At 36.6% G+C, this 27,432-nt stretch overlaps 1 protein-coding gene across 6 annotated transcripts in view; it reads left to right on the plus strand.

The window, feature by feature from the left end:
* The window catches only part of PACRG (parkin coregulated), a 582,662-nt gene that overhangs the window by 78,965 nt on the left and 476,265 nt on the right, over positions 1-27,432 (plus strand). For all 6 annotated transcript variants that reach the window (XM_073894193.1, XM_073894194.1, XM_073894197.1 and 3 more), the window contains exon 2: positions 4,087-4,221. In XM_073894193.1, coding sequence (XP_073750294.1) covers positions 4,087-4,221 — 135 coding nt within the window. The remainder of the gene's footprint in view (positions 1-4,086; positions 4,222-27,432) is intronic.

Raw genomic sequence — 27,432 nt, forward strand, 5'->3', positions numbered from 1 at the left:
TATAAAAAGCCCCCTAGGCTTCTTAGAGAGAAATATGTTCATTCTTTGAAAAGACGATTAGAATTTTGAATTCAGAATCAGAAAGAATGGAGTATGTTTCAAATAAGAGACAAAAGGAAAAAGAGAGGGGCACCTGGGTGGCCCAGTTGTTAAGCATCTGCCTTCGGCTCAGGTCATGATCCCAGGGTCCTGGGATCGAGCCCCACATCGGGCTCCCTGCTCCTCGGGAAGCCTGCTTCTCCCTCTCCCACTCCCCCTGCTTGTGTTCCCTCTCTGGCTGTCTTCCTCTGTCAAATAAATAAAATCTTTAAAAAAAAAAAAAAAGGAAAAAGAGAAATTGATTTTAAGATAAATACAAAGAAAAGGGACAAAGATGGATACTCTAGCAAAATTTTGGTCAATTAAGCAAATGGGAGGCTTGCTATCAACAGCATAAATGATAACTTGGCATCTAGAAAAATGGGAAGGATGGTTGGCAGATGATAAGCAGACAAAAGATCTACATGATGGTTGTAGCTGAATGTTTTCAGTGAGGAATTGAGCCTTTCATCCCTACTGGAACAGTAAAGAGGTCCTCAGCACCCACAGTGCGGGTAGCTTGGACTCTCACCATAGCCAGCACTAATGAGCGCTTACCCCTTTCTGCTGGGGTGCTGTCAGAGAATGCCTCCTAGTGGGACAGGAATGTCATTCTTCACTGCCCAGCAGTAATGGGGCCACCCCCTTCTGTGGTGTCAGTGTGGGCAGCAAGTCATGGGGCACTCCCACTCCTCCCTGTCCAGGAGGTGTCACTGGAGGCCCAGTGGTGCTGGAGCCCCCACCTTCACCCAGTATCAATGAGAACTGCCCTCTATGGAGTCAACAGCGGCCAGGTGGGCTTCCAGGATTTCCACCCCAACCTGACAGTAATGAGCTAGTAACCCTTCCCCACATCTCTGCCAGAGATATGTTGGAATAAACCAGCTAAAATGGAAGGTTTAAGTTCCAGAGTCTCACAATCACCAATGTCCAGATTTCAATAGAAAATCAGTCGTCACGCCAAGAATCAGGAAGATCAAAAAGCGAATGAAAAAAGACAATCAGTAGATGTCACCGTTAACCTTCTAGACCCTGGCAACCACCAATCTATTCTCTGTTTTTATGAGTCCGATTCTTTTAGATTTCTCATATAAGTGAGATAACACAATATTTGTCTTTTTGTCTGACTTACTGTCTTACTCACTTAGCATGCCCTCAAGCTTCATCCATGTTGTCACAAAAGGCAAGATTTCCTTCTTGTTTTATGGCTGAAAATTTCATTATATGTGTATGTATGTATATACATATCTATACATATATTTATACATATGTATTTTCTTTATGTATTTAATATTTATTTTAAAAAAACAAAAAATGAGGTATCTGCTGACCAGCAATCAGTACTGTACAATAATACAATACACATACATGTACATACATATGCACTATTTTCTGTAACTTTCTATAAATATGCATGATGCTGGTTTAATTTGGCTAAGTTTTCTTTCTTTGGATTATGTATACCACTTTTTGGGGGGTGTTAAAATGGTGACATGATGGTAGATGGTGATCTTTTTTTTTTTTTGTCTATAACTTGTTGGTAAAATAAAAAGTTGTCAATTCTTTATCAATTTCCAAAAATGAGATTCAATATTTACCACTCCATAAATTGCTAAAGTCCTGGAGTGCCATCTCTATAGTTTCTGTTGTACTAATGTAGATTAGTACATTAGTAGAATGTCTGTATAACATCCAGCTCAGAGCTCTGCACAAAGTAGTTGTCATACACATATGGTTACTTAACAATTGAATGAGTTTATCTAAAAATGGTGGCTAATAACTCTAATACCAGAACAAATTTCAAATATTTTTTTAAAGATTTTATTTATTTGGGAGAGAGCAAGTGAGATAGCACACCAGCAGGGTGAAGGGCAGAGGGAGAAGCACATTCCCCACTGAGCAGGGAGCCCAACATGGGACTTGATCCCAGGACTCTGGGATCATGACCTGAGCCGAAGGCAGACACTTAACCCACTGAGCCACCCAGGCACCCCAAATTTCAAATATTTTATAAGTAAGAGGCAATTTTGCTTCCCCACTGCCCCGTGTCACATCAATTACTTACATAATTGTATGCTGGGAATAATGTTCTATGTAGTGAAGGAAATTCTAAACTCTGGGGGTACCTCTGTGGCCCAGTCAGTTAAGCATCCAACTTCTGATTTCACCTCAGGTCATGATCTCAGGTTCCTGAGATGGAGCAGCACATGGACTCCTTGCTCAGTGGGAAATCTGCTTGAGATTCTCTCTCTCCCTCTTCTGACAGCCTTGCATGTATGTGTGGGCACGCACATGCACTCTCTAAAAAAGTAAAAAATTAAAAAATAAACTCTAATAAATACCTTTGCATTACCTCACTCTTCAACTCTAGTTCAGCATTTAATCATCTTAATATTTTAATATCCGACTCAGTTCTTAGTATTAGCCTTTCTGTGTGCATCAGATAAAATGTTATTTGTCATATTTGTTATAGTAGATGTATTTTTACATATTTCTTTATTAAAATTCAAGTTTTTTACATGAATGTTAAAAATTAACATGATATCAAGTAACTTAAAATACTAAGATATTACATAAATTATTTGCTATTTGGTCCATATTAAGAATTAACAAGATAATCTGTTTTTTATTAAACTAGTAAACATCTAGTATTTACTTTTTTTTTCAAAGAAAGATAATCAGTGGTCTGTAATGTTCTAAATAGTTCACTAATCACTTTCAATTTTGTAACCTAATGTATTAATTCATATGTAAATAATGCAGATTTAAAAGATATTCTTCATATGAATAACTCAATATAAAATGCTTTTTCTTTGGGGTGCCTGGGTTTAGTATCTGCCTTTGGCTCAGGTCGTGATCCCAGGGTCCTGGGATTGAGCCCCGTGTCAGGCAGGCTATCTCCTCTGCTTGTGCTCTCTCTCTTTCTTTCTCTCTCTCTCTCTCTCTGAAATAAATAAATAAAATCTTTTAAAACATGAAATGTTTCTTCTTTGAGAAAATTTCAATTTGGGGGTTGAAAGATTCTCATGTAATCTAATGTTACTTTCTCATAAATTCATAATATCAAATGTATGCTATATATGCACACTTTCTTTTTAAATTCTCTTATTTGTTATAATTTTATATAACATTTTTATAGTTGTTAATATTCACAACATGAGAACATGTTTTACATTTTATGTATATAGAAAGATTTAAAGGACATACTGTATTTTTTTAAATTTACTTTAGAGAGAGTGAGTAGGGAGAGGGGCAGAGGGAGAGAGAGAACCCCTAGCAGACTCTGCTGAGCCGAACCTGACATGGGGCTCGATCTCATAACCCTGACATCACGACCTGAGATGCTTAACTGATTGTACCACCCGGGTGCCCCTAAAGGTTGTATTTTAAATGTATTACTTCGGTATTCCACAAAGTATATCAGACCTGAGATTAGAATTAGCAATTATTAAAAATGTTAAAAGTTTTAACATTCTGAATTTAAAGGGCCTCTATTAAAATTTTTACTTAAACAAAAGTATAGACTTTTTTTCCTTATAATGTGATATTTTTTAAATGACTTTTTGTAGGAATGCTTTCTAAAGTAGCTTGAAATAAAGTAAACCCTTAATGATTATAAAATAATTTTCTTCTTTAATTTATTTATTTTTTAAATATTTTATTTTATTTCACAGAAAGACACAGAGAGAGAGGGAACACAAGCGGGGGGGCGGGGAGAGGAAGAAGCAGGCTTCCCGCTGAGCAGGGAGCCCGATGTGGGGCTCGATCCCAGGACCCTGAGATCATGACCTGAGCCGAAGGCAGATGCTTAACTACTGAGCCACGCAGGCGCCCCATAATTTTCTTCTTTAACTGTTGTATTAGTGAAGTTGCTGTTGTCCATCATTAGACAGTTTGGTTTTTATCTTCCAGAATATTTTATATAAACTAAAACTTAAGAAAAGTCTTTTTACTGTGCATTTTTTGCTATTTTTCAAAACCTGATTCCTATTTTTTTTTTCTTTAAAGGTGAGAGGCCCTCCAGCTGCAGGAGCATTTAAAGAAAGACCAACCAAGCCCACAGCATTTCGGAAATTTTATGAACGAGGAGACTTCCCAATTGCCCTTGAGCATGACTCAAAAGGAAACAAAATAGCATGGAAGGTAAGTCAGGGCACAGCTGGGTGACCAGCTGGGCCGCTGGAGTGACATCTCCCAATGCCAAACAAACTTGGCTAAGTAAATAAACTGGAGTGATTTCTCAGTGAACGGAAGATGGTGGGTAAGCTCTTAGAGAAAGCCCCTCTGTGTCAGCTGTCCACCTTGACTAACAATTAAATTATAGCCTGCAAAAAAGAAAATGACAGAGTTGCTTTGCCTCAGAGAATTGTCTGCTGCCCAATTCATCTCTATTTTTATGAGAACCTGGCAGTGGAGCCTGTTTCAGGCAGTCCATCAAGTGATGGAACTGGTGGCTGAATACAGAGAGCAAAAGCCATTTATCTCCCCCAAATTTCACCTTCCTGCAGGACACTTCCAAATGGAAGCTTTAATTACCTAAATGGATAGGTCAAGATTGTCTGCTCCCTGGAAATGCAGAGTGGAATACAAAGGAAGGTTGCTTCTGGTCGCTGCACTCTCTCTCTCTGTTTGCGGCACGTGTCCGCCGCGGTGGCCGTCATACGTGCCCGGTTAGAGGCTGACCTCCACGCTGAAACCATGACGGCACCGACATTTTTCTGACAAAAGGTTAATTGGCTTCAAGATAAATGTATTGCCTAATGACTCCATTCTAATGTGGCCGTGTTTCTTTCTAAAAGGCTTACTGATGTTATTTGTAAAAACTTGCCAATCTCTTAAGGGGAAAAGGCTTTTACATTTAAATTGGTGAAAAACAAATGCTGATCTCTCACCAGCTTCTGCTATTTAATTATTTTTTGTTATCAAGGACCTTGCTTTGGGTGATATTTATCAGCTAAAAGGGCTTCTCCGCCTGAAGACAGAGTGGAACATGTGTGTATCACATCAGGGTGAGGAACGTAAGAGATGTTTGCCAAATACCACCTCACTAAAGCAATTGACCCATTTAACTAAAAAGTCCCACAGTAGTGTCTGAAGGTGAAGGTAGGAATTGTTTGTACTTTGTATAAATTTACATTAAAAATTAAAATGACCAAAGTAAAGAATTCATCAAAGTAAATACTTAAATTCATCAAAATTAACCTTTTCCTTTCTTTATGGAGCAACTAAAAGAATTGTTTACATTATTTCTAGTATGTCTTTAAATGTTTTCATAGAATTATCAAACATTTCTAAATCTGGAGCAGCCATAAGTTATTCAGTTCCTGAACATAGAATTACTACAAACTATTTGGTAATAGAAATCTGAAGGTGTCCCTGTTACTAAATTTTGTCATAATTTTTTTAAGAGCATGAGGGACATCACTATCTTGCTTTTAATCATTTCTATTAAAATGTGAATTTGTTATGTGACAATGTGCATATAATGAGGAAAAACTTACAGTAAGTATAAGTGATTCAGATATTTTAATCTTAGTGTACGTACATATTCCCAAAATCTTACTGTTGTTTTTGGGTTTGTTTATATTTGATTAGGTACATGGATTTTGTGTTTATTTGTCTATATACTGGCTCCCCTGGGCAACACAGTGGAAGTTCTTAAAAAAGACCCATTCCTTTGGAGTAAAAGAATATGCTATAATTCTTAAAAAAAAAAAAAACAGTAGATTTTGGTGTTTTAAGCAATTACAGCCCATAAAAATTAGATCAATAACAAAATTTAAAAATTTAGTTTGACCTGCTCAAATAATCTTATGAGTAACTTTTAGAAATGTCAAGAGACTCGGAAAAATTCATCTTAAAAATAATGAAAATGTAGGATGAATCATTTTGCTTTATCTTTGATAATCCAACAGTCAGAAAGGATATAAACTACTTTTCTTTCTTATAGCTTTATTAATTCTTTTAAGTTACTATTGACGATAGTCCTGATTCAGCAAGCTAAAAAGCCCAAATAAAAAGGAAGCAATTTATTTGCTGCCAGTGGTAAAATAATAGCATACATTTAAAGAAACATCTTATCCTTTAACCTGTAGGCTTCCACCAACCACATCATTTGTACTACTCTAATATTGAAATTAAGATGTTAAAATCATTAAGGATAGGCCTGTAAACAGTCTCTCAATATATTCATATTTATTCCTTGGTGCATGTGCTGTGGGGACAACCTGGTACTTGGTAGGGGGTAGAGGGCTTCTTTAGGACACCATACCTGAGGAAGGGGCCTTGAATGTTGAAGGAAGCAGGGCTATTACCACCCCCCCCCATGCCCCAGGAAACAAAAACAAATTAATGCCTGACCCTGCACTGTACTTCCTTCCTGTGTGTGGACAGAGCACAGGTCTCAGTGTCACAGTTCACCCCCTGGTGAAGGCTCCCGAGTAACTCTGTTTCCCAGGAAAATACTGGTCCCCTCTCCATCCTCCCTGTGACACCACTGGGACTTCAAGAGGGTTGTGAGTGCCTGAAATGGCTTGTGTAATTAAGTAGTAAGAAGTGGTATGTCTTTTATCAGAATTTCCTGTGACGCTGAAATCCTTAGGATCCACTGTCCCGAAGCATGATGAAGGCTGACGCAGCATCTGAGACTCAGCTACTCTGTGGAGTCGCTGATCCTTGCTGCCCATGACCCCAAATTCCCTGTCTACCTGTCCTAGATTAGCGACCCCATCATCACTACATTAGAAGTCACCATATAGTCTTGAAATAACAAAGGCAGTCTATGGTAGCAATTTACAAATGACCAGATAAAGTCAGAAAATAGAAGAGTTAGACGTGGGTAAATGTCTTTGTACATTGAGATTTTTCAACCCACATCCTGAACTGCCACCCTAGTTTAGGGCCCACGAAAATGGTTATTTGTTCCACATGCCAAAACAACAAGGCAGACCAAATGCCATAATCTGTGCAGTTTGGTCTATTCCTTATGGTATTGCTAAAAATCAGAGCACTAATACAACTTCCTGCAATGGTGAAAATGTTCTACATCTGCACTGTCTAATAATTACAACTAGCCATATGTGGCCATTAAGCACTTGAAATGTCCCTAGTGAGACTAAGGAGCTAAATTTTTAATTTTAATTAATTTTAATTTAAATAGCCACATGGTTACCATATTAGACAGCACTGCTCTCCACTAAGGTAGTGGTAGTCAAACATCAATGCCCGAACCTGCTGGCCAGATAGAGGACTAGAGCTCCGTGCAGATTACCGTGAAAATGAAAAAATAGGACTGGTACATGCATTTTCTGTCATGGCTGTCTGTGCTTATCATATGTTCCTTGGCAAACATGATCACACAACTTTGTTTTGCAAAATTTTTGTAGTGAAATTTTTCCACAGACTGATCAGTGGCAAGTTAATTATCTAATAAAAATGAATAGATCTGATCTGGAATATGAAATCTACCAGGCAAGCTCTGGCACACTTTTTTTTTTATTTTTAAATATGCATTTTCTAAATATAGCTAAATAATTATTAATTATTAATGGCTAAAGACATTAAAAAACATAGTAACGAGTTAAGTAAAAATTTTTAAATGTTTCTTTTTTCTGCATTTTCCTCGACTCTACCAACATTCAGGAAACATGACTTGATTCTTTGGCTGGTGTCTTCAATATCCAGAGTGTAGGCAATAGAAGTGAAAGCCAGCTAAACATTCTGGATAAGTTACAAAGCAGATGATTAGCATGAACAAAGGACATTCTACAACTGTGTTTGAGTTTCCACATCTTAAATTTCCACCTGGGAGTAGAAGACTTTACTGTGAACTGTCCTCTCCAGTGCGCCTCCCAGGATCCTCCATCCTCGCTCCCACACCCTTCAGGTTTCCTCAGGGTTGTCCCTCCTCCTCTGCTGCCTCCTCTTGTCTCGTCCTGTCTCCCCTCCTCCCCCTCCTCCCCCTCCCTTCCCTGCTCTCCCTCCTCCCCCTCCTCCCCCTCCTCCCCCTCCTCCCCTCCTCCCTCTCCCTTCCCTGCTCTCCCTCCTCCCCTCCCCCCTCCCTTCCCTGCTCTCCCTCCTCCCCTCCTCCCCCTCCTCCCCCTCCTCCTCCTTCCTTCCCTGCCCTCCTTCCTCCCCTCCTCCCCTCCTCCCCCTCCCTTCCCTGCTCTCCCTCCTCCCCTCCTCCCCCTCCCTTCCCTGCTCTCCCTCCTCCCCTCCTCCCCCTCCCTTCCCTGCTCTCCCTTCTCCCCTCCTCCCCCTCCCTTCCCTGATCTCCCTCCTCCCCTCCTCCCCCTTCCTTCCCTGCTCTCCCTTCTCCCCTCCTCCCCCTCCCTTCCCTGCTCTCCCTCCTCCTCTTCCTCCTCCTACTTCTTCTTCTTCCTCTCCTTTCCCTTCCTCCTCCTCCTCTCTCTTCCTCCTTCCTTTCCTTTTTTCTTTGTTACTTCCTTGAATGTACATTTTTGCCTCTAGTTTTCCCATGGTCAATTTTGGAGAAGGAACAGGAGCCCATTCTAATTCTCTATTTTGGGGCAGGAATCTGAAGTCATCAGTAGTCACCCAAATGAATGTGAAATGGTAATTGTTATTTACACACTTAATGCGGAGCAGAAATATAAATCATAGGTAACACATGAAATTCACTGTCTTATAAATTCTGATTCTAAACCATCATTTTAAAGTAGTAGGGCAATACAAGTTATTTTAAAATAGCCACTTTTATATAGACCTTGGCAGAAGGAGCTGGAGAAAAATGTTGGAATCACATTGGAGTTTTTTAAAATTAACTATATGGTATTATAAGCCATTTATTTATTTTAGAGAGCTATAACTACACTAAGGTGTCTCTAAGTTTTTTGGCATTTTGATTTAGTAGATACTGATAGAAATCACCTTTCTCCACCTGTCCATGGTATGGTTTATGACAGAATATGGCATATACTAAGAGTCTTGTTTTCACTGAATTTCTGATGAACATGCCTAAAGATGTCCCAGGTATTAGATAGGTTTGGATAAGAAATAGATAGCTATAATTGTCGTTGCCAAATCAGGATATAATAGAAACCCTTTTTACAAATGCAACTCAGAGAACAAACATCCAGATTGTCTTAAAAAGGGCAAAGCTCAAAATGGGCTTTGTAAGCAACATATAATCCCTCATTTTGTCAAGATTGTCACAGGCATTGTCCAAAGTGGTATTGCTCTGTGGGGCATTTCTGCATTCTTGTTTTCTCATCCCTTATTGAATACGTATATAAATCATTCTAGTAACCTGTTACTCTGAACTAAAATTAGCAAAGCCAGAAATGATACACATAGGCAGGTGCAGGTGAGAATGGGCTTTAGGTAGCCTCTACTCACCGCCAAGAATGTGATCTTCCTCACGGGTCTTTTGGAGATACATAGGATGTCATCACGAAATCATCCTTCCCCTGAGGTTAATGTATTCATTATACAGTTACTCGTTGGTCAAAACTTGGATCACACAAATTTGTTTTTCTATTAAAAAGTGACTTTGTAAATTAACATTAATTAGGTAACTAAAAACACATTTTTCTAATTTTTTAAACAATGAATTATACATTTATATAAAGAACTATAAAATAGAGAAAGCGTATAATAAGAAAAGTGAAAGAAAATGAAAACCAGATAGGGACCTCCAGTGGAGCCAATATTAGGATTAATAAAAATGACACTTTCTGAAGTCTTCTAAGGTAGGAATCTCTGTATTTCGGGTTCGTTTGCTCATTTATCCCAGCGCCTAGAACAGTATCTGGCACAGAGTTGGTGCCCAGTGATACGTACTGAATGAGTGAAAAGTGGCCTAGAGTATATGATTATCTTCGGGTTTTACTTCTCTAGACACTGTTTCATGATGTGTCTCTTACTCCGGAGCCTTTACTGTCTTCATCTGTAAGTGAAAACCATGTACTAGATGATTGGTATGGCCCCTATTAATTATGGGAGCTCTAAGAAATTTTGTTTCATAATTACAAAAATAACTATAATTTGCAATGTCCATGAAATATTTCAGGGAATGAATATTGACTAGAAATTCCAGTAAATTTGAATGCACGGTCCCCAGAGTTATATGCACTAGTTTTGGTGGTTTGGATTTTTTTCATGAAAATGCTCCTTTGATTATATATAAATGCTTTCCCAGTGAACTGATTTTTTAAATTTCTTAAATTTCAAAATTGCAAGTTTTTACCTTTCTAAATGACTAAATATATATGTCCAGTTTTAACATCCAAGTAAAGAAAATGCTGTGCATAAATGATTCTCAAATTCATTTTTAAAATTTCTGCCAACAGTGGTCGGGCCACACCCTCAATCCTAGGTTGACTCTTTGCTGATACTTGGGCATGACTCTTTATAGTTTCTTCTCAGTATGTTCTTTTTCTCGGTTCTTTTCAGTTCTTAGCAGCACTGGTATTCATGAACTATAAAAAGTTCTGTCAATGTGACTGTTTTCATTGACATAAGTGATAATTTCCTACTAGGAAAAACAGTTATTGAATATAATTATTATTAAAATCATGCACTAATTTTCTTACAATTAAAATCAGCCCCAAACCCTGGTAGCTCATTATCTGTAAATAGTACTGCATTTTAAAGTCACCCTGTGATATGATACCTGATCCATTAGTTCTCATTACATTGTTTCCAAAATTCTATAATTTTGATTAATCATTAGTCCTTTGGTGCCTTCAATTTCCTAATGTTTCAGTTTCTTAAGGACTAAAAAAAAATTGATGTTATATCTATACCGACCCTCTACCCCAGGTAAAACCTATGTTTTTTCACATCTTGTAGGCAAATTTATTTGAGAGTTGCATAATTTGTTTCACATCAAGGAGAATCAATGTTCTCTTGGAATTGTCCTGGGCTTTTGTTTCTTTTGATAACTGCCAAAGCTTGGGTTTGGATAGCAGGCCTTAGTAGAATTTGTAAGGCAAATTTTACAAAAGAAGTGACAATTTACCTGATTTTTGTACAAGAGAGCTGCCACGTTTCCACTATTAATTCCTCTGTGATTAATTAATAGAGCTTATTCTAGAGGTCTTGAAAAAAATAATCCTCTGGCAATTACTGTGCTGTTCTGTGTTTTTTGGAGGAGGGGACTGCATACACAATTAATGCTATTCTTTTATTTTATGTAAATTGCTATGTCTTAAAAGTGTACAGCACAAAAAAACAGCCATGTATCAGAAATAACTTTAATTTAAATTGGTTAGATGACCTCTGAAAGCTAGATGAAAGATTTTCTGCTGAATGGGCTGGTGCTCCCTGCTGCCTATATAATTTATGTGAGAAATTAGTGCAAATGGTTCACTTTTATGGAGCAGTGCTGCTTGTAGCAAGCCTGCAGAAACAATTTTCCCCCAAGCCTCCATCTGTTCTTCAAACTAGGGCATATGCCATCGCATCGAGCTTGAAAGTCAACTGATTTATAACTCCTGGAAAGTGCAGAGATTGAAAAGAAAGGTCGACCGCGGCTCTGTGACAGTGATTTGGTAGGCACCGGCTGAAGACAATTCACATTACCAGGGGCCCAAGGGAAACAAGCCATGTTGTAAGTTTCAGATCTCATCGGACTGACAACTGGAAGAAAAACAAATCACTCCTGCTTTTTATGTTAAACGACCCCCTGTTGAAATGTAGGAGCGGTCTTGGTGGTGTGAGGGTGTCACAGCTGGGACACTGTGGTGTCACTCACCCTCCCGTGAAGAACTGGCTGGCTTCCACCCTCCCGGTGATCCCCGCTGCCTGCCTTTTCAGGGCTATCAGGATGCGAATCTTTAAGCTAACGATGTGTGTTGCTGCTTGTTAGAAAGTTCCATTTGGGGACACAAACCGAACTTTGATGATTTTTATGTATCTGCCTGGAGGGCGAATCTCCAGTTCTGTTCCAATTAGTAATTTAATGAATGGCTCCCACTCTGTCTTATGACTTGTCACATATCCCTTTTCTTTATTGAAGCACTTTTGAAATCAAAAGTTCTTTGACAGATGACAAGTGGAATCAGATTGATGGTACGATAGTAAAACAAAAGAAAAAAATCAATGTTTGTTTGATGCTTTTATTTAGAGTGGTCAAAGTGTCTCTCTACATTTAAGGCTTCCAGATATTGAGTGAATTTTCAGCCCCCTGCAGTTGTATTAAAGTTTCTCCTTTTCTTGTAGGTAAAATCTAAATGAAGTGTTACTGAATACTGATATCAATTTTAATCCATATTGGAGGCAGCAATTTTAGGAAATCACACTTTACCTTTATCAAAAAGGTTGTCCTGACCTTGAAAGTTGTATGCAAAAATCAGTACTGATAGGATAATCAGTTGAATTCATGTAAAAAGAAATCATCCTTATAATTACTTACAGAGTTCTCAGTCTCATAATTACTTACAGAGTTCTATTCTCAATATAAAATATATAGTTATCTTATAAAATAAGAAAATATTAGGAAGTAGATGGAATAAATAAATCACCCACCATTCCACCATTCACTGAATGCAACTGTTAACATTCTTAAAAGTATTTCTGTCTTATCTTTCTTTTTTGCCTAATTGAGGTCATAGTGTATACAGTCCCTTGTAAAAACTATTTGTCATTATATGACATATAACAATGGGATGCACTTATTAGATTTTCCTGATTTTTTTGTTAGATTTTTCTGATTTTTTCATAGTTTAAAAGTAATAGATGATTATTTTAGAAAATTTGGAAACCAGATAAAATGTATGCAGAAGATAGCATTTATTCTGAGATAACTTTTAGTAGCTGATGTTTCAGTTCAGTCTTCTACATGGATGCTTTTAATTTTGTTGAAATTGTATTTCATAGGATGATTTTTAAGGGACTCAGGGGAACGTTCAAGGACCTAATTAGGAGAGGAGATTAATAATGGACGTAACTGCCACAGGAGTATTAATAATTAATCGTTCTTTCCAGCAACAACGAAAAAGACAACCACAGTTTTATATGCATTTTTAAATTCCCAGTGGTCATCTCTTGGGTAGTGACACATGTGGCATCTCCTTTAGCAATTCTTATACCACGGTGACACACAAAAGTGTGTTTGTCTTTTGAATGTGTGTTTAGTGCATTTTTGGAGAAGAGAAACAGATATTAAGAAAAATTTTTATTAACTATGAAACACATTTCTTGCTATTGGGAAAAGCATAAAAATGGACAAAGGCAGTAGACAAAACCATTGTAAAACCATCTCTGCTCCCAATCTAAGACACACCCCTAACAACAACAAAAAATCCTGCAGAATTTCCAAAATTGCGTTCCAGTCTGAACAAGGGAAAACACATAAAACTTTGAAGCCATACATTTCCATTCCTTGAGTTCTTATTTAGATTCATCTTTCTCTGTGTTCATGTATATCTTTAAGCAATTTTATAAAAAGCAGGTACATGGGTTGGGTATTTCCAAATCCTTGAATATCTCGAAAATATAATTTTTCAACTTTCATGCATGCAACACAATTTGCTTCATATTAACATTCTTAAATTACAACTGTTCCTCTCCATGCCTCTGAAGAATGTAACATCATTACATTCTAACATGTGATTGCTAAGAAATTAAGACCAGTCTGATTTTTTATTCCCGTGGTCTGTTTTTGTTTGCTTGTTTATTTTGTTTGGCAGCCTGGGTAATTGCACTATTTTTGTATAATTAAATGTTGCTTCCATGTGTATATTTTGTTTTCAGTGATTCTTTTAAGTTCAGTAAGTTTTTTCTATCTACTTGAAATTTTTTCTCAAGTGAGGAAAGTTTTTTTTTCTGTAGCGTCATTGATTTTTTTGTTACAACTTTTTTCTTTCTTAAAACAAATAAAGAGTGTAAACATATTTTATCCTGTCATTCCTATCACTGCCTCCCTCAATATTTTCATCTCTTTATTCACTTTTTGAAAACTTCTATGAAAGCTTTCTTATATTTTCTATTTTCTTTAATATCAATTTGTCTATCACTGCTTCAAGTTCAAATTTGACTTCCACTGCCAAATTTATTACTACAGATCTTTATATTGCTCGTTTCTTCACTCATATCATTATACATATTTACTTTAAAATCATTGTACAGGCAAGTTTGTCATAAATAAGTTCTGATTTATTCATATTTTATAACCCAGATTAGCAAAAATAAAAAATATGGGCCAACCACAATCCCACAACCCTAAGGTAGCCTCTACTAATTTGTGATTGTGAATTCTTCATACCCTTTTTTGTCTGCATTCGCAAATCTGTGTATGTATGCAAATTTTTAAAAAACATTTTGCTCATACTTCATAACTTTTTTCAATTAATTACAAGTCATAACCATCTTTCCACATCAGTGAAGGTGCACTTTAAAAATCATTTTGGGAATCTCTAGAGTGCTCTACAATTTAACCAATTCCCTATTGTTGGATATTAATGTTTTTCTTAGATAGTAATGCTTTTCTCCAACCTTTTGCTAATATAAGCAATACTATCATCAGTATCATTGTCCATATTGTATACAGTGTGTCTTGAAAACATGTCTGATTATTTCCTAAGGGTAAAATCTCATTTTCTCTTTACCTTGGGCAGTTCTCAACAAATGGATTTCTGCTTTTCTTCTATAAAGAGGTTTTGCGTTGTGAATCTTTGAGCACGCCCATTTATAAAAATCACTGATTTCTGCAGTAGTGAATTTAAACACCATCTATATGTATAAGATGATATTCCATTTCATTTTTTTTGCAAGATTCATATATTACTGTTTATTTATCTTCAATTTTACCTCAGTCTAGAATTTGTGTTTGCTAAAACGTAGAGCATGTGGTTGTCCTTGACCTCACTCCCTCTGCTTAGGGACAGGTGAGCTGTCCTTATCAGCATGACTGCCCAGCTCCTAGCCAGTGCCATGTCTGGTATGAACATGCTTCATCTTGTCCCCTTCTGTTGGCCTTACAGGGACTCTCTGTGACTTCTAACAGTAAAATGGATGGATTAGGTAAACACATATACTCCTGAAAATGCACATGCACCCGGCTGTGTTTTCCTCTGCACTTACCTGCAGCATTTTACTTGTGGGGCACGCTGTTTTCCAGAGTGCAATGCAGTGTGCTACCAGGAGTCTCTGTCCCTCCTTCCTGTTTGCAGGTTTTCTGAGAGTTGGCCGCCAAAGGATGTAGCAGTGGTATTGACAGAGATGAGGATAGAAGTGGATAGCTTTGCCTTTGTCTTTGTCTTAAAAAGCAACTACTTCACAGCCGCAGGATGGTGGCTGACTCCATGCCCACCCCCACTTGAGTTTGTTGCCATCTTGCCTTTCTGAGGGGACAGAAAGTGTAGGAGCGGTGAAAAAACCACCTAGCGACTGGTTGCAAAAGGTAAGTTGACCATGAATTGTGGTTTTTTAGTCCAGTTCCCTTGGCCTCATTATATGTAGAAACTCCTTTTATTTCTGCTATGCATTAATTATTATACTTGGTTTCAGTTGCATGTTGAGTTTTTCTCCTTGTCTGTATCTTCATAGGTAATTTTGTGACATGTTGGGAGACACTATGTCAGATACTCTTGTCCGGATGCTATTTAAAACAGCCAAGTCCAGTTTAGTTCTGTCCTTCATGGGACTGTGGTCCATTACAGAAAAGTAATGTGATCTCACCAACGCTTAGGCAACAGTGACTCATCTACTCATAAAAGAATTGATAGCTGTAATGGGTAAGACTCAGAGGTGAGCTCTGTAGCCCAGCTGATAAGGGTTCTGGTCTTGAGAAGCTTATTGACTAGAGTAGATCACTGTTCGATGAAGAAACTGAAAAGTGCGCAAAGAGCACATGCCAAATCTTAAACCAAATCGCTTCCTCTTTCATAGTTCATAAATTCGTAATCGTGGCAGCAGGATAGTGGCTGACTCCATGCCCGCCCCCACTTGAGTTTGTTGCCATCTTGCTTTTCTGAGGGGACAGAAAGTGTAGGAGCAGTGAAAAAACCACCTAGCGAAATGTTTGCTGCTTTAATGATATGGTTCAAATAATTTCTGTAAACAAATTCTTAAAATTGAGAGACTCTACAGAATTTTTACTAGTTCATAAACTTGTATATATTTCAATGAATGCAGTTTGCTGATGCTTGTTTTTTTCTCCTGCTTCAGTCTATTTATTACTATATAAACAAATAGCAAATTTTACCTTGAAAATGACCATGAGGTGATCAATCCACATTCCTCTGTGTCTACATATTTTGGCAATCCCAGGTATCACTGAGACATCCCAGACTCCAAAATTTTACACTGTATTTCGAAACATAAACTATTTTTCATGTTTTTACCTAGATGTGAATTTTATTTATTTACTTATTTATTTTTAAAGATTTTATTTATTTATTTGACACAGAGAGACATAGCTAGAGAGGGAACACAAGCAGGGGGAGTGGGAGAGGGAGAAGCAGGCTTCCCGCGGAGCAGGGAGCTTGATGCGGGGCTCGATCCCAGGACCCTGGGATCATGACCTGAGCTGAAGGCAGACGCTTAACGACTGAGCCACCCAGGCGCCCCTAGATGTGAATTTAAAGATTTATTCTGTTTGAGATTCAATCTAAAATTGGTGTTTGCTTCAAAATCATTGTATCAAGTTCTAAATTTGAAGACTCTGGAGTCCCTATTAAGTACAAGTTGGACTTTTTCAATGGTTACTTCCATATCTATTAATCTCGTTTTTCTTACTTCCATCTCTTTAATCTACTGGTTTCATCCTAGACTATTTCCTCAAATCTTTCTTCCAATTCAATAATTCGCTTTCTTCAGTTGGGTTTAATGTGCTGCTTAACCTGTGTGTTGAATTTTATTTTTTAATTAGGTTTCAATGAATATCAATTCTAGAATTTTTTTTTCTTTCCTTAGAAGATCTGCCTCTTTTGTTCTTTCATTATGTCTTTTTCTTGCTTTATGGTTTCTCTTATTGTCTTTATCAGATTATATGTTTTAAATATATTCATTTAAAGTTTCTTTTGCATTAATCTATTATCTGTAGTTCCCAGGATGTGAGTTTGAATCTGCCACTTTCTCTTACTCTCAACTGTTTTGTTTTCTTGCATGCTTTAGGATATTTTACTGGGAGCTTCCCTTTTGTGCAACACACTTTCCTTGGTACTCCCTCATGCCTTGAGATGTGGAGGCATCCCTGTGGTGTGCTCTCAAGTGTGTTTCTCCCTAGGCACAGGTTCTGACTTAACTTTTATGTGAACCAGGTTCCTGGTTTCTTCACCAGGCTCCTACTCACCACGAGAGATTTGAGTTTTCTCTTCATTTCTAGGAACTTGGTATTCACCTTTCTTACTTTTGAGAATGGCTGTGTATTTTGTAACTTTTCATCCAGTATTAGCTTTTTCAGTCATATTAGCCAGAGGCCTTATAATAGGGTTGCTTTCCCAGTCAGCTTACTATCTTGCCTTCCTTACAGAGAAAGTACTGTCTTGAGATGCAATCTTTCTTTATTGTAAGACCAAATCTAAAATTTTTTCATGTAAAGAAATGGGTGAAATAAAATACTCTTTATATTTCTCATGGAAGCCCTTGTATTTAAATGTTAGCAGCTAATGTGTATTGCATGATTTTACGTGTGTGTGTGTATGTGTGTAAAATCACACACAGATATCTATTAAATCTGTTTTGAAGGTATTAAAACTTGGGCTTGGAAAAATTACAGGGAAAAGAGTTGCAAAGATTTTGTGCCAACCCACGATGCTCATGCTTGTATATAATGGGCGTGTGTGTACATGTGTATGCATCTGTCTATAGTCATCTTGTCCTATTTCAGTACTGGAGTTAAGATTTCAGTTTTCACTTTGTAAAATTTAACGAGCAAATTAAGGTGAGTGGAATGACCCTAAGAAGATCTTTACCTTTTCACTGTTCCTATCTAGTAATAGTGAATTTCTTGAGAAGCATTAACCCACCAATTGGAAAAGATTTTTTAAATGATTTCCATGTAAGCAGTAAGTTGTATAAAATTTTACTAAACATAATTAAGCATTTTTTTAAAAATCAGCAAAGTATAATGTATTGAAGAGAATTTGGTTTTTTATAAATCATTCTTCACAGACATAATCACTTTATGATTTATTATTACTTTCTGTTTTTGAAGAGTTGCTTGAGTAAGGAAGTATTTGTATATGCACAGAAGAGATTGCTCTTTAGCGTACATTTTTCTTTTCTCTTTATATTTTTTAAAATGCAGTACAAGAAGTGCTAGTGTATTAGACCGGCAATATTAAAACCACAAGTCAAAAAAATACAAGTTAAGACTTTTATAATTCTATTTGGGAATCTCTAGCTTACTCTGCCTGTGTGGGTTATAATTTTAACACTTAATTATTGTAACTTATTACATTTAATAAAGTAACAATTGGGACTAGGTTCAAATCTCAAGCAGCAATTTAGCAGATGGTTCGTTTCATGAAGAAGAAATGTAGACTCCTGGTTGAGACCATACAACTGGGGAGATGGAAGGAAGACTGAAGGTAAATGCATCGGTCAGTTGCAACATCCCCAGTAATATTTTTGTCTAGTCAAAAATACTGGAATTTAGGTCGCTTGGCAGAAAGAATGAACTTTAAATCTAATTGAATACATCCTCCACAGAATATGCTAGTATTGTGGAAAGTGTTTTTTGGTAAGACATTTTGCCTGTTATTAATTTAAAGTGTCACTATTTGGCTTTTTTTTTTTTAAGATTTTATTTGAGAGAGAGAGCATGAGCAGGGAGTAGGGGGAGAGGGAGAGGGAGAAACAGGCTCCCCACTGAGCAGGGAGCCTGAGGCAGGGCTTGATCCCAGGACCCTGGGATCATGACCTGAGCCAAAGGCAGCTGCTTAACCCACTGAGCCATCCAGGCACCCCACTATTTGGCTTCTTAAACAGTCACTTCGGTTTTTCTCATCGGTTGCTGTCTTGTACTTTATAAATCAGAAACCTTTGCATGGGTGGATTCCCAAACATGCCATCTTATTTCTCGCCTCTTAATCTTTGCTCATGGTTTAGTACCCGTCCTGGGAAAGCCAGCACACCCCATTGCTAGTCTCAATGCTGAGTAGGGTAGACATCTGTCTTCATGTCTCCCCCCTTGTGATGGTGGATCCTGGAAGGACTGGGGCAGGGTGTTATTTAACTTTCACTTACCATAGCCCTGATGTATCATGAATAAATACTTTAAAACTGATGTTTCAAGTACTTTATTAAAATATTATATTTTCACATTTTAGACATTTCATTTGTTTAACACAATAGCCATTTGAATTGTCATCTATTCCAGAGCCAAGAGTAAGGATGGTTATCTTAAACATATTTTTGATTTTGTTTTTAAGCTCCATAGATATTTTGGTAGCTGTTTATTTTTATGATTCCTTGTAGAATATTGTCTGTAGTACTTTGAGGACCTTTGTAGGATCAGCTCACTGAGTACTACTTATTGCTGATAAATAGAAATCGTTTATTTAAACTGTAGTGGTCTGATCAAATTGTAACTGTATCCTGATGAATGTGTTGTTTTTAACTGCATATCATCTATTCGATGTCCATGCAACTTAGTAAGCATCCAGTTATTCAACAGACATCACCTGAATTCCTACCATGTGCCAGGCACTGTTCTAGATTCTGGAAATAGAGCAATGAATGAAACAAATTCCTTGTCCTCATGGTGTTTCCTTTATAGAGGAAGAAAACAAGCAATCAAATAAGTAAATATAGAGACTGTTAAATTGTGATATTACCAAAGAAAAATAAAACGGTGATGTAGTCATGGGAAGATAGGGTACAGTTTTATGGGGTAATCAGAGGAGACTCCTTTATTTTAATAAAGTGACATTTAATATTGTCTAAATTCTTAAAAAAAACTTGATGCTTTCACATTTTTAAAATGTGGTGATATTAAAAAGAAGAAAGTGTTAAAGAAAAAATACAGTGAAAACAACCAAATAAATTGTGTTCTTTCAGGACCCATTAATTACTGAAAATCAGTGTCAAAATTATAACCCAACAATAATGAATTAACAAATTATATTTTAATTAAGTTCTTATTCTACTTAAAGACTAATTAAGGGATCATGAATGACTGTGTTTTGTATATTTCAACATAAATATTTTATGAGCATATGCAAATATATATTTCCTTCGTGAAAAGTAGTTTTCATATTTCAAATGTAAGGAGGCCTAGATAACCAAGCAAATCGTATGTCCCCTTTCTTCTTTTGAAAATAAAATCATCACAAGTAAGCAGACTTAGAAAAAGACAAAAGAAATGATGAGATGCACATGAGCAGACACCGCTGGGTACAGAAATGTCATATCTGTGTTATGTTTACATGGGTCACACAAAATAGGAGCTTCCAATTCAGGCAAAGCCTGGCCTACAGGGAAGACTGGTTTATATGCTTTAGAGACACAATCTGATAAATTTATAGCATAATATCCTTTTTTTGTATAAACATATCAGATATCTACTATGACAGTCACATTATATAGTGTTATATCTCAGAAATTAATAGAATTAAATGAAAGGAGATTAAGTTGAGTATTACATACATGCGCTCTCCATTTGTTCTGAGCATTCTTTCTCTATCACACACTGGATGATTGCAATGTATTAGGTGCAGCGGAAGTCATTGATGATAGAGGTCTTTGTACAGTGTGTACAATTAGTCATAAGTAAAATGAAATAAAAAGTAACTTAAAATAGTGTAAAATTAGCTGTATTTTAGAAACCATAAATCTAAGTGCCTGCCCCACTCTGAGCCACAAAATTAATAGAGAAAATGTGCTTGAGAAACCAATTGGATATCAAAATTATTATAACAAAAATACAAGTTCTGTGTAATTAATAAATATACATATTTTATAATTTATTTTGCTTTATAAAATTATTTTACCAGCATGAAAGTGTTCATCTATTTTTTTTTAAGATTTTATTCATTTATTTGACAGAGAGAGACACAGCAAGAGAGGGAACACAAGCAGGGGGAGTGGGAGAGGGAGAAGCAGGCTTCCCACTGAGCAGGGAGCTTGATGTGGGGCTCAATCCCAGGACCCTGGGATCATGACCTGAGCTGAAGGCAGACGCTTAACGACTGAGCCACCCAGGCACCCCTCATCTATTTCTTAATATAAATCTGATGAGAGTTGTATAGCAGATGGAGTATCAGTATATTTAAACTATTTTTTATTGTTAGAGTAACAGAATATTTAAAGGATATTTAAATAAGTAACTTCATATTTTTTTATTTTTTTTCAGCATATTTTTTAAAGAAAATATAACCATGTCTGGATTCTGACTAATAGAAAGCCACCATTGTCACCTAAGCCATATTTTGGACCTTAGATTCTCCTGTACTTTTTTTTTTCATTTTTATTTATTCAAACAGATCTTTAATACAAAATCAGTATAGTATGGAATGCTAAAAAAAGGGGGTGCGTGCTCATGTAATTTCTGTGACAACAGGAAACAGAATGAAATCTGCTTTCAGAATGCTGTCGTGGTTCATAGCTGATTGATTTAACGTCAATGAACTGCTTTATTCTCTCCTCCCACCTCCTTGGCCCCAGTCCCTACTACATAGGAACACCAATACCTTTTTCTGGTTTGACTGGACTACTTTTGATGAATTAAGCCAAAAACAAAATTAAAAGAGAAGAGACCAAGTTTGTGTGCCTGGATGATCCAGGATTAAAATTTTGCATGTCCGTAGGTCCATGGAGATTTCATTGAGATCCAGGTGGCCAGACAGATGGAGTCACCGGCAGGTTTAAAGCTTTTTATTTCACCATGACTCTCACTGCCTGTGACCCTGGCTTGTCCTTATCCATCCACCCACCTGGCTCCAACGACACTGGCTTCCTCAGGTTTCCAAGGACTTAAGCCCAGAGCCACCCCTGGCCTTCACCAGGAATGCTTTTTCCCAGCTCTTGGCCAAGTTCCGTCCTTCGGGTCTGCAGTCTAGCACCTCAAAGCAGCCATCGTTGGCCATTCTCTATAAAATGGCACCCATCCCTGCCCTCATGCCCCAGGAACATGGTGTTTCTGCAGAGCTCAATACCATGCCCATCCCAGGCAAAAGAGTGAACCAAGAAAGGCATTCTTCTTTGTGGATCTCAATACCATCCAGTAGAAGCTCCACATTTCTTTAGATGAGAGGGATTAAAGAATGGTAATCTGGATGAAAGTGTGAGAGCAGGGCAGAGGGTAGGTTTTTCTGGTGGCTTCGGTGGAGCAGGGCAGCTCAGAAGATAAGGCTGGGGAGAGAGAATCAAACCACTAAAAATATCTCTTCTAGTTTCCGCTTGGCATCTTCTTACTGTCTGTTATTTCTGAGATACCCATTATCACCTCTCCTTTATTTATTCATCAATTTACTTGTTTATTCAAGAAATATTCATTGAGCATCTTTGTTACTGTCACTGCTTCCCAGGAACCCTTCTGTCTTATTTTTAATCAGTTTTATTTTGTCTTACTCAGCTGGCTACTAAAACTCACCTGTTCTGTATTAATCACATTAGAGGGCTGCTTGTTTTTCCAAAGTAAATACTGTTCATTGCTTGAGCCTAAAAGAGCATGACTTTAGTGATGGTATTTGGGGCACAGTGGCAGGCCAAAGGGGTTTAGAGAATAAGAGAAAAGTAGGGTAAGAGGGTCTGTAAATTACACTCCTTAAGGCTGACACATACGCAGCTACTTACTCCATCTAAGGTAGGTCCTCATGATCAAGAGTTAATGGAGTTCGTGTATACTTGTGGATCTTCATTGGTTTATTATATTTCATTCAACAACACTCAACTTACGGAGTATCTGTGGTGTGCCAAGCACTGATTAGGTGCTAGACATAATAGCATCTAAATCCTTGCCATCTTGGTACTTGAGTCACCGAATATGATAAAATCACATTTCTAAAAAAATTGACATCCTAGTTGTTTGAGATTTTAACTCAGAACACCATATAATGATATTTTGGGACATTAGAAAAACCTGAAAGATTCATTTTCTGCTTCTTTGATTAAACTTCCTTTCTTCCCTATTAAAATGGGGATTTTAGAGGAAAGTAAAGCTATATAAGAAAATATATTTTTTTATCAATCATTGTAATGACCACAAAATCTAAATATGTCTTATCAGTATTCTGACTGACATGGGCTGGTTGCTTCTAAATTTCCTTTTATAATAGTTGAATGAAATTAAACAAAATTCTTGCTATATTTGGTTTAAAATGATTTTGATGATCAGCATGTGTTAGCAGCATTTACAAATTCTAAACAACTTTCACCACATCTATAATATTCTTTAGTTCCTTCTGGGATTTGCTGCTTAAAGGAAAGTGGAACAATGAGGCTCACATTATTCTGATAATTAACATCTGTGAAGGACAAGCTTCTGCATAAATTTTTCTCATAATAGGAGGAAATACACAGAAACAGAATGATGCATCATGTCCTATGGTTTTAATATTTAAACATTTTTCTCTTAGAAAACCTCTAGCTTCTGCACATAAAAGCAATCTTTCATTTTTTTATTTTTAATTTTTTGCTCAAATAAATGAGAAGATAATTTCAAATAAAGTATTTTGTTTGGTTATAGTCTTTTTTTCTACACATGAAAATCAGAGATTTGTAATTCTAATAGCTTTTCAAATAATTTCTCCAAGTATTTCTTTTTAAAATCATTTTTGTATAATTTATAAAGTGAAGATTTAATCAACATTTGAAAGAAACAGTGTTTCATTTTGATATTTATCTAATTCCTCTTACTAAGCTCTCTCAACATATTACTAGAGCTTTCTCAATATATTAAGGCCGAGGTGCAGAGTTTTACCTTCCCTCCCCCCACGGATGCGTGATAATGTGTTGATTGAGAATCTCATGATTCTCCTAGAACGAGCGCTCAGCCTTCCTGTCACTAGTTTCAAGACTAATTAGCTGTGTTTTGTTGCCTAACCGGAAGCATGTTGCCCACCTCTTCAGCAGTCTTGGAAAATGCTCCTACTTCAAGATGTGAAAACATTACTTGCAATTAGCGACATGATTTCTAGTATGGTTAATTATCCTAGTAGCTTGAGAAGATAGCACCAACACATATTTCCACTTCTGATATCTGGAGCTCTTCTATTCCCCTTGCCTGGAGAACTTGTTGGGGAAGTTTTTCTGGAATTGGAGCTCTCTTTTTCTCTTCCTTTAAAAAAACATATATCTTTTTAATTTTAGGAAATAATAGGACTTTTTCCTTATAACAATTTTATTTTTACTAACGACATTTTGTCAGTATTGTTACAATCTTTTTGCTGTTCTTTTAAGAAATTATGGTAAAATACACATAAAATTTACCATTTATGTTTAAGTGTACAGTTAAGTAGTGTAGGGGAGACAGGTTTTTCTCTTGCCTCTGTTAGGGGTTTTCATCTGGTCCTGAGGATTACATTGGCATAAGACAGCTCAACAGGAGAGTATTTAAGTTTTATGTAACATGGCAAACCTCATAAGGATTGAAATGGCAGAACCTACATGCTTAGTAGGAGGAACAAAGACAGGCAGTTATGGAAAAGTAAGTAAATTATGTGAGGGGGTTAAGGAAGACACGAATTATTTTAACAAGTTCTGTTTGTGTAGAATTCTCTCAGCCTTAACTTCTTGCCTTTGATGATAAGAATGTTACTTTCCTTCTCATACAGAAAGGCCTTCTTTCACATGGAAACTTCATCTCCTGCTTTTAACAAAAAGAAAGGCCAGAGTGTTTTTCTTGCATTTGCTATTCTCAAGTGCCTTTAACTCAAAATAACCCTTTTGCCAAAGTGGCATATTTTGGGGTGGCATCTCCTGCCACCCTTCAAATGTTAAGTACATTCACGTTGTTGTGCAGCCAATCTGCAGCATCCTTTCATCTTGCAGAACTAAAATTCGGTACCCACATGATAAGCTCTTATTCCTCCAGCTCTGTAGCCACGGGCAGCCGCCATTCTAACTTCTGTTTCTAGGAAAAGAACAGAATGCATTTTAAAAGAGATTTAATAGATATGTTAAGCATATAGTTAAGGGGTTATTTTGTTAGTTATATAGGTATAAGGGAGGAAAAATACATTTTCTCTACCCTGTTATATTTAGTGACTTAGGAATGTGAATTAAACTCACAAAAGACAGATTAACAGGTGAAAAAGTTTATTGTGTGCGCACATAGGGACTCACAGAACAGAAACTATTAGAAACGGGCTTACAATTTTTACAAAGGGTGATGAAGTATGGAAAAGAAATTAAACCCAAGGTAAAAGGATTGGGCTTCTGGGGAGGAGGGAACCAAGTTGTGGAAAAGAGACTAGGAAAGGTATGGCAGATAAGAGTTGTTTAGTAAGGTTTGTTATGCAGACTCTTTCCTTTACAAAGGAGAAATTTATGCCCTGCTTTTATGCAGAAAGGGAAAGCAAAGAGCTCCTCCCATGTTTACTGTTTCTTAATTGACTTCAACTCAAAATAATCTTTATGCCAAAGTTGCATATTTTGCGGTAGCATATTCTGAGTCCTTTCATAAGTTATTGGTATCTTGGACTCTAAATGTTAAAAAAAAAAAAATAGAAGAACCATTAAGTCAGTTGTACTATGTCTACTTGAAATGTTTAGTAGCCAGTGAAAAGAGTAGAAAACTGTGCCTGCCTTACAGAAGTCACACGATTTAGTTAGAAAATAAAATGTCAGGATAAAAAGATTTTTTTTTCTTTTTAACCCAGTGTAAAACATAACAAATACATAAAAGTTTATAAAAGCTTTAAAAATGATATAAATTGTTTTAGGCCAGTTGAAGTATGTATATGCCATTTTCCAAATATTTTGTGTAGTGTCTCTCATACCTGTGCACATGTGTATGTGTGTTTGTATCAGTTTTCAGTTCTACTTGCAAAGATCTTGCTTTTCATAGCCTTACTAAAACTTGGAATTATTTGATTTGAAAAAAAAATAATAATAACGTGAAACGTATCTAGGTAGGCCTCAAGTGTCTTTGGCCCTGTTATCGGCTCTTGCCAAAAATGCTTTAAAGCACGGAAACCTATCACGGTGGATATTCTATTTCCATGGAAGCCTTTTGCCTGTATCATTTGTGTGTTACTCTGTGACAGCTTGCAACCTAGAAGCTGAGATTTCATGTTAAGGAGTACTATTAAGGTTTAGCCTACCCTAATGCTAATCCAAAATTTAATTCTAATGTAATACTTAGTAATAGATTTCAAACCAAAAGGAGTTTACTTGGTTTACATAAAAGATTAAATCCCCTTTATCTTGGTAAATTAAATTAAAATAAGCTTAAAGAATAATGGGAATCTGTATACTTATTTATATTTTTACCATATTTCTTTGTATCATTCAGCAGGCTTTGTTTTGAGGACTTTTGCCCGATGTGTATTTGGTTTCTTTTTTCATTTTCCCCATTTCCTTACATTGTTTGAGGTTTAGAATAAATTATACAAGCTAAACTTTACTGTTTTTCATTATTCAAGTATATTTTTCTGATGATGAATATACTTTAGAAATGACTTGTTTAATAGAACAATGTTTCATCAGTCATTCCTGTATGATTTGCTATGCAAAGTATACATGAGCATTACAGAAAAGAATGTTTATGTTAAATTTTATTCTGTTCACCATTTGTTACCCTTTCATAATTGTTTATAAAGCAAATCTCATTTCTAAACTGAAGATACAATATAGTTTTCTGCCTATATACAGAAAGTCTTTTTTTTCTGCCTATATTCTTTTTATTGTTATCTGTAATTTATTAATAGAGGACAAAGCACTATCCTGAGTCATTAGACCGTACTAGGGAGTCATTCTTTCATATATACCTTACAATGTATGAAGATAAACAAATCACAAAATGGTAAAATGAACACCAAGTTATAACATTTGCAAATAATTTATTAATCATAAATGTATTTTATAAATATTTAATTGTATATCTTAAATATGATTGATCATAACCCTGATGATCAAGAACACCAAGGATTTATGAAACTCTATTCTAAGCGGAGAAAATCTGGGTGTTTTTTGCTTTGTGGTTTTAGGTATTACACTCTGTAGCATGTGCTTTTCAATCTCTGCTACCACTTATGTTAGATCTTCAAGTACAGATGCTTGCCATTGAGGAAAAGAAAATTAGCATGGGTCTTGCAATCTTCCACTGGACAAATTTTAACAAAAACCAATAATTCATTGCCTCTTTTAAATTCTTTTAAGGTCTGCTGTTACAAATTTTAATGAAAAGCATCATAGGGGCGCCTGGGTGGCTCAGTTAAGTGTCTGCCTTCAGCTCAGGTCATGATCCCAGGGTCCTGGGATCGAGCCCCGCATCGGGCTCCC

This window comes from Callorhinus ursinus, unplaced genomic scaffold, assembly GCF_003265705.2.
Source record: "Callorhinus ursinus isolate GAN/ISIS: 27379988/994484 unplaced genomic scaffold, GSC_fseal_2.0 scaffold6, whole genome shotgun sequence".
Lineage (NCBI taxonomy): Eukaryota > Metazoa > Chordata > Mammalia > Carnivora > Otariidae > Callorhinus > Callorhinus ursinus.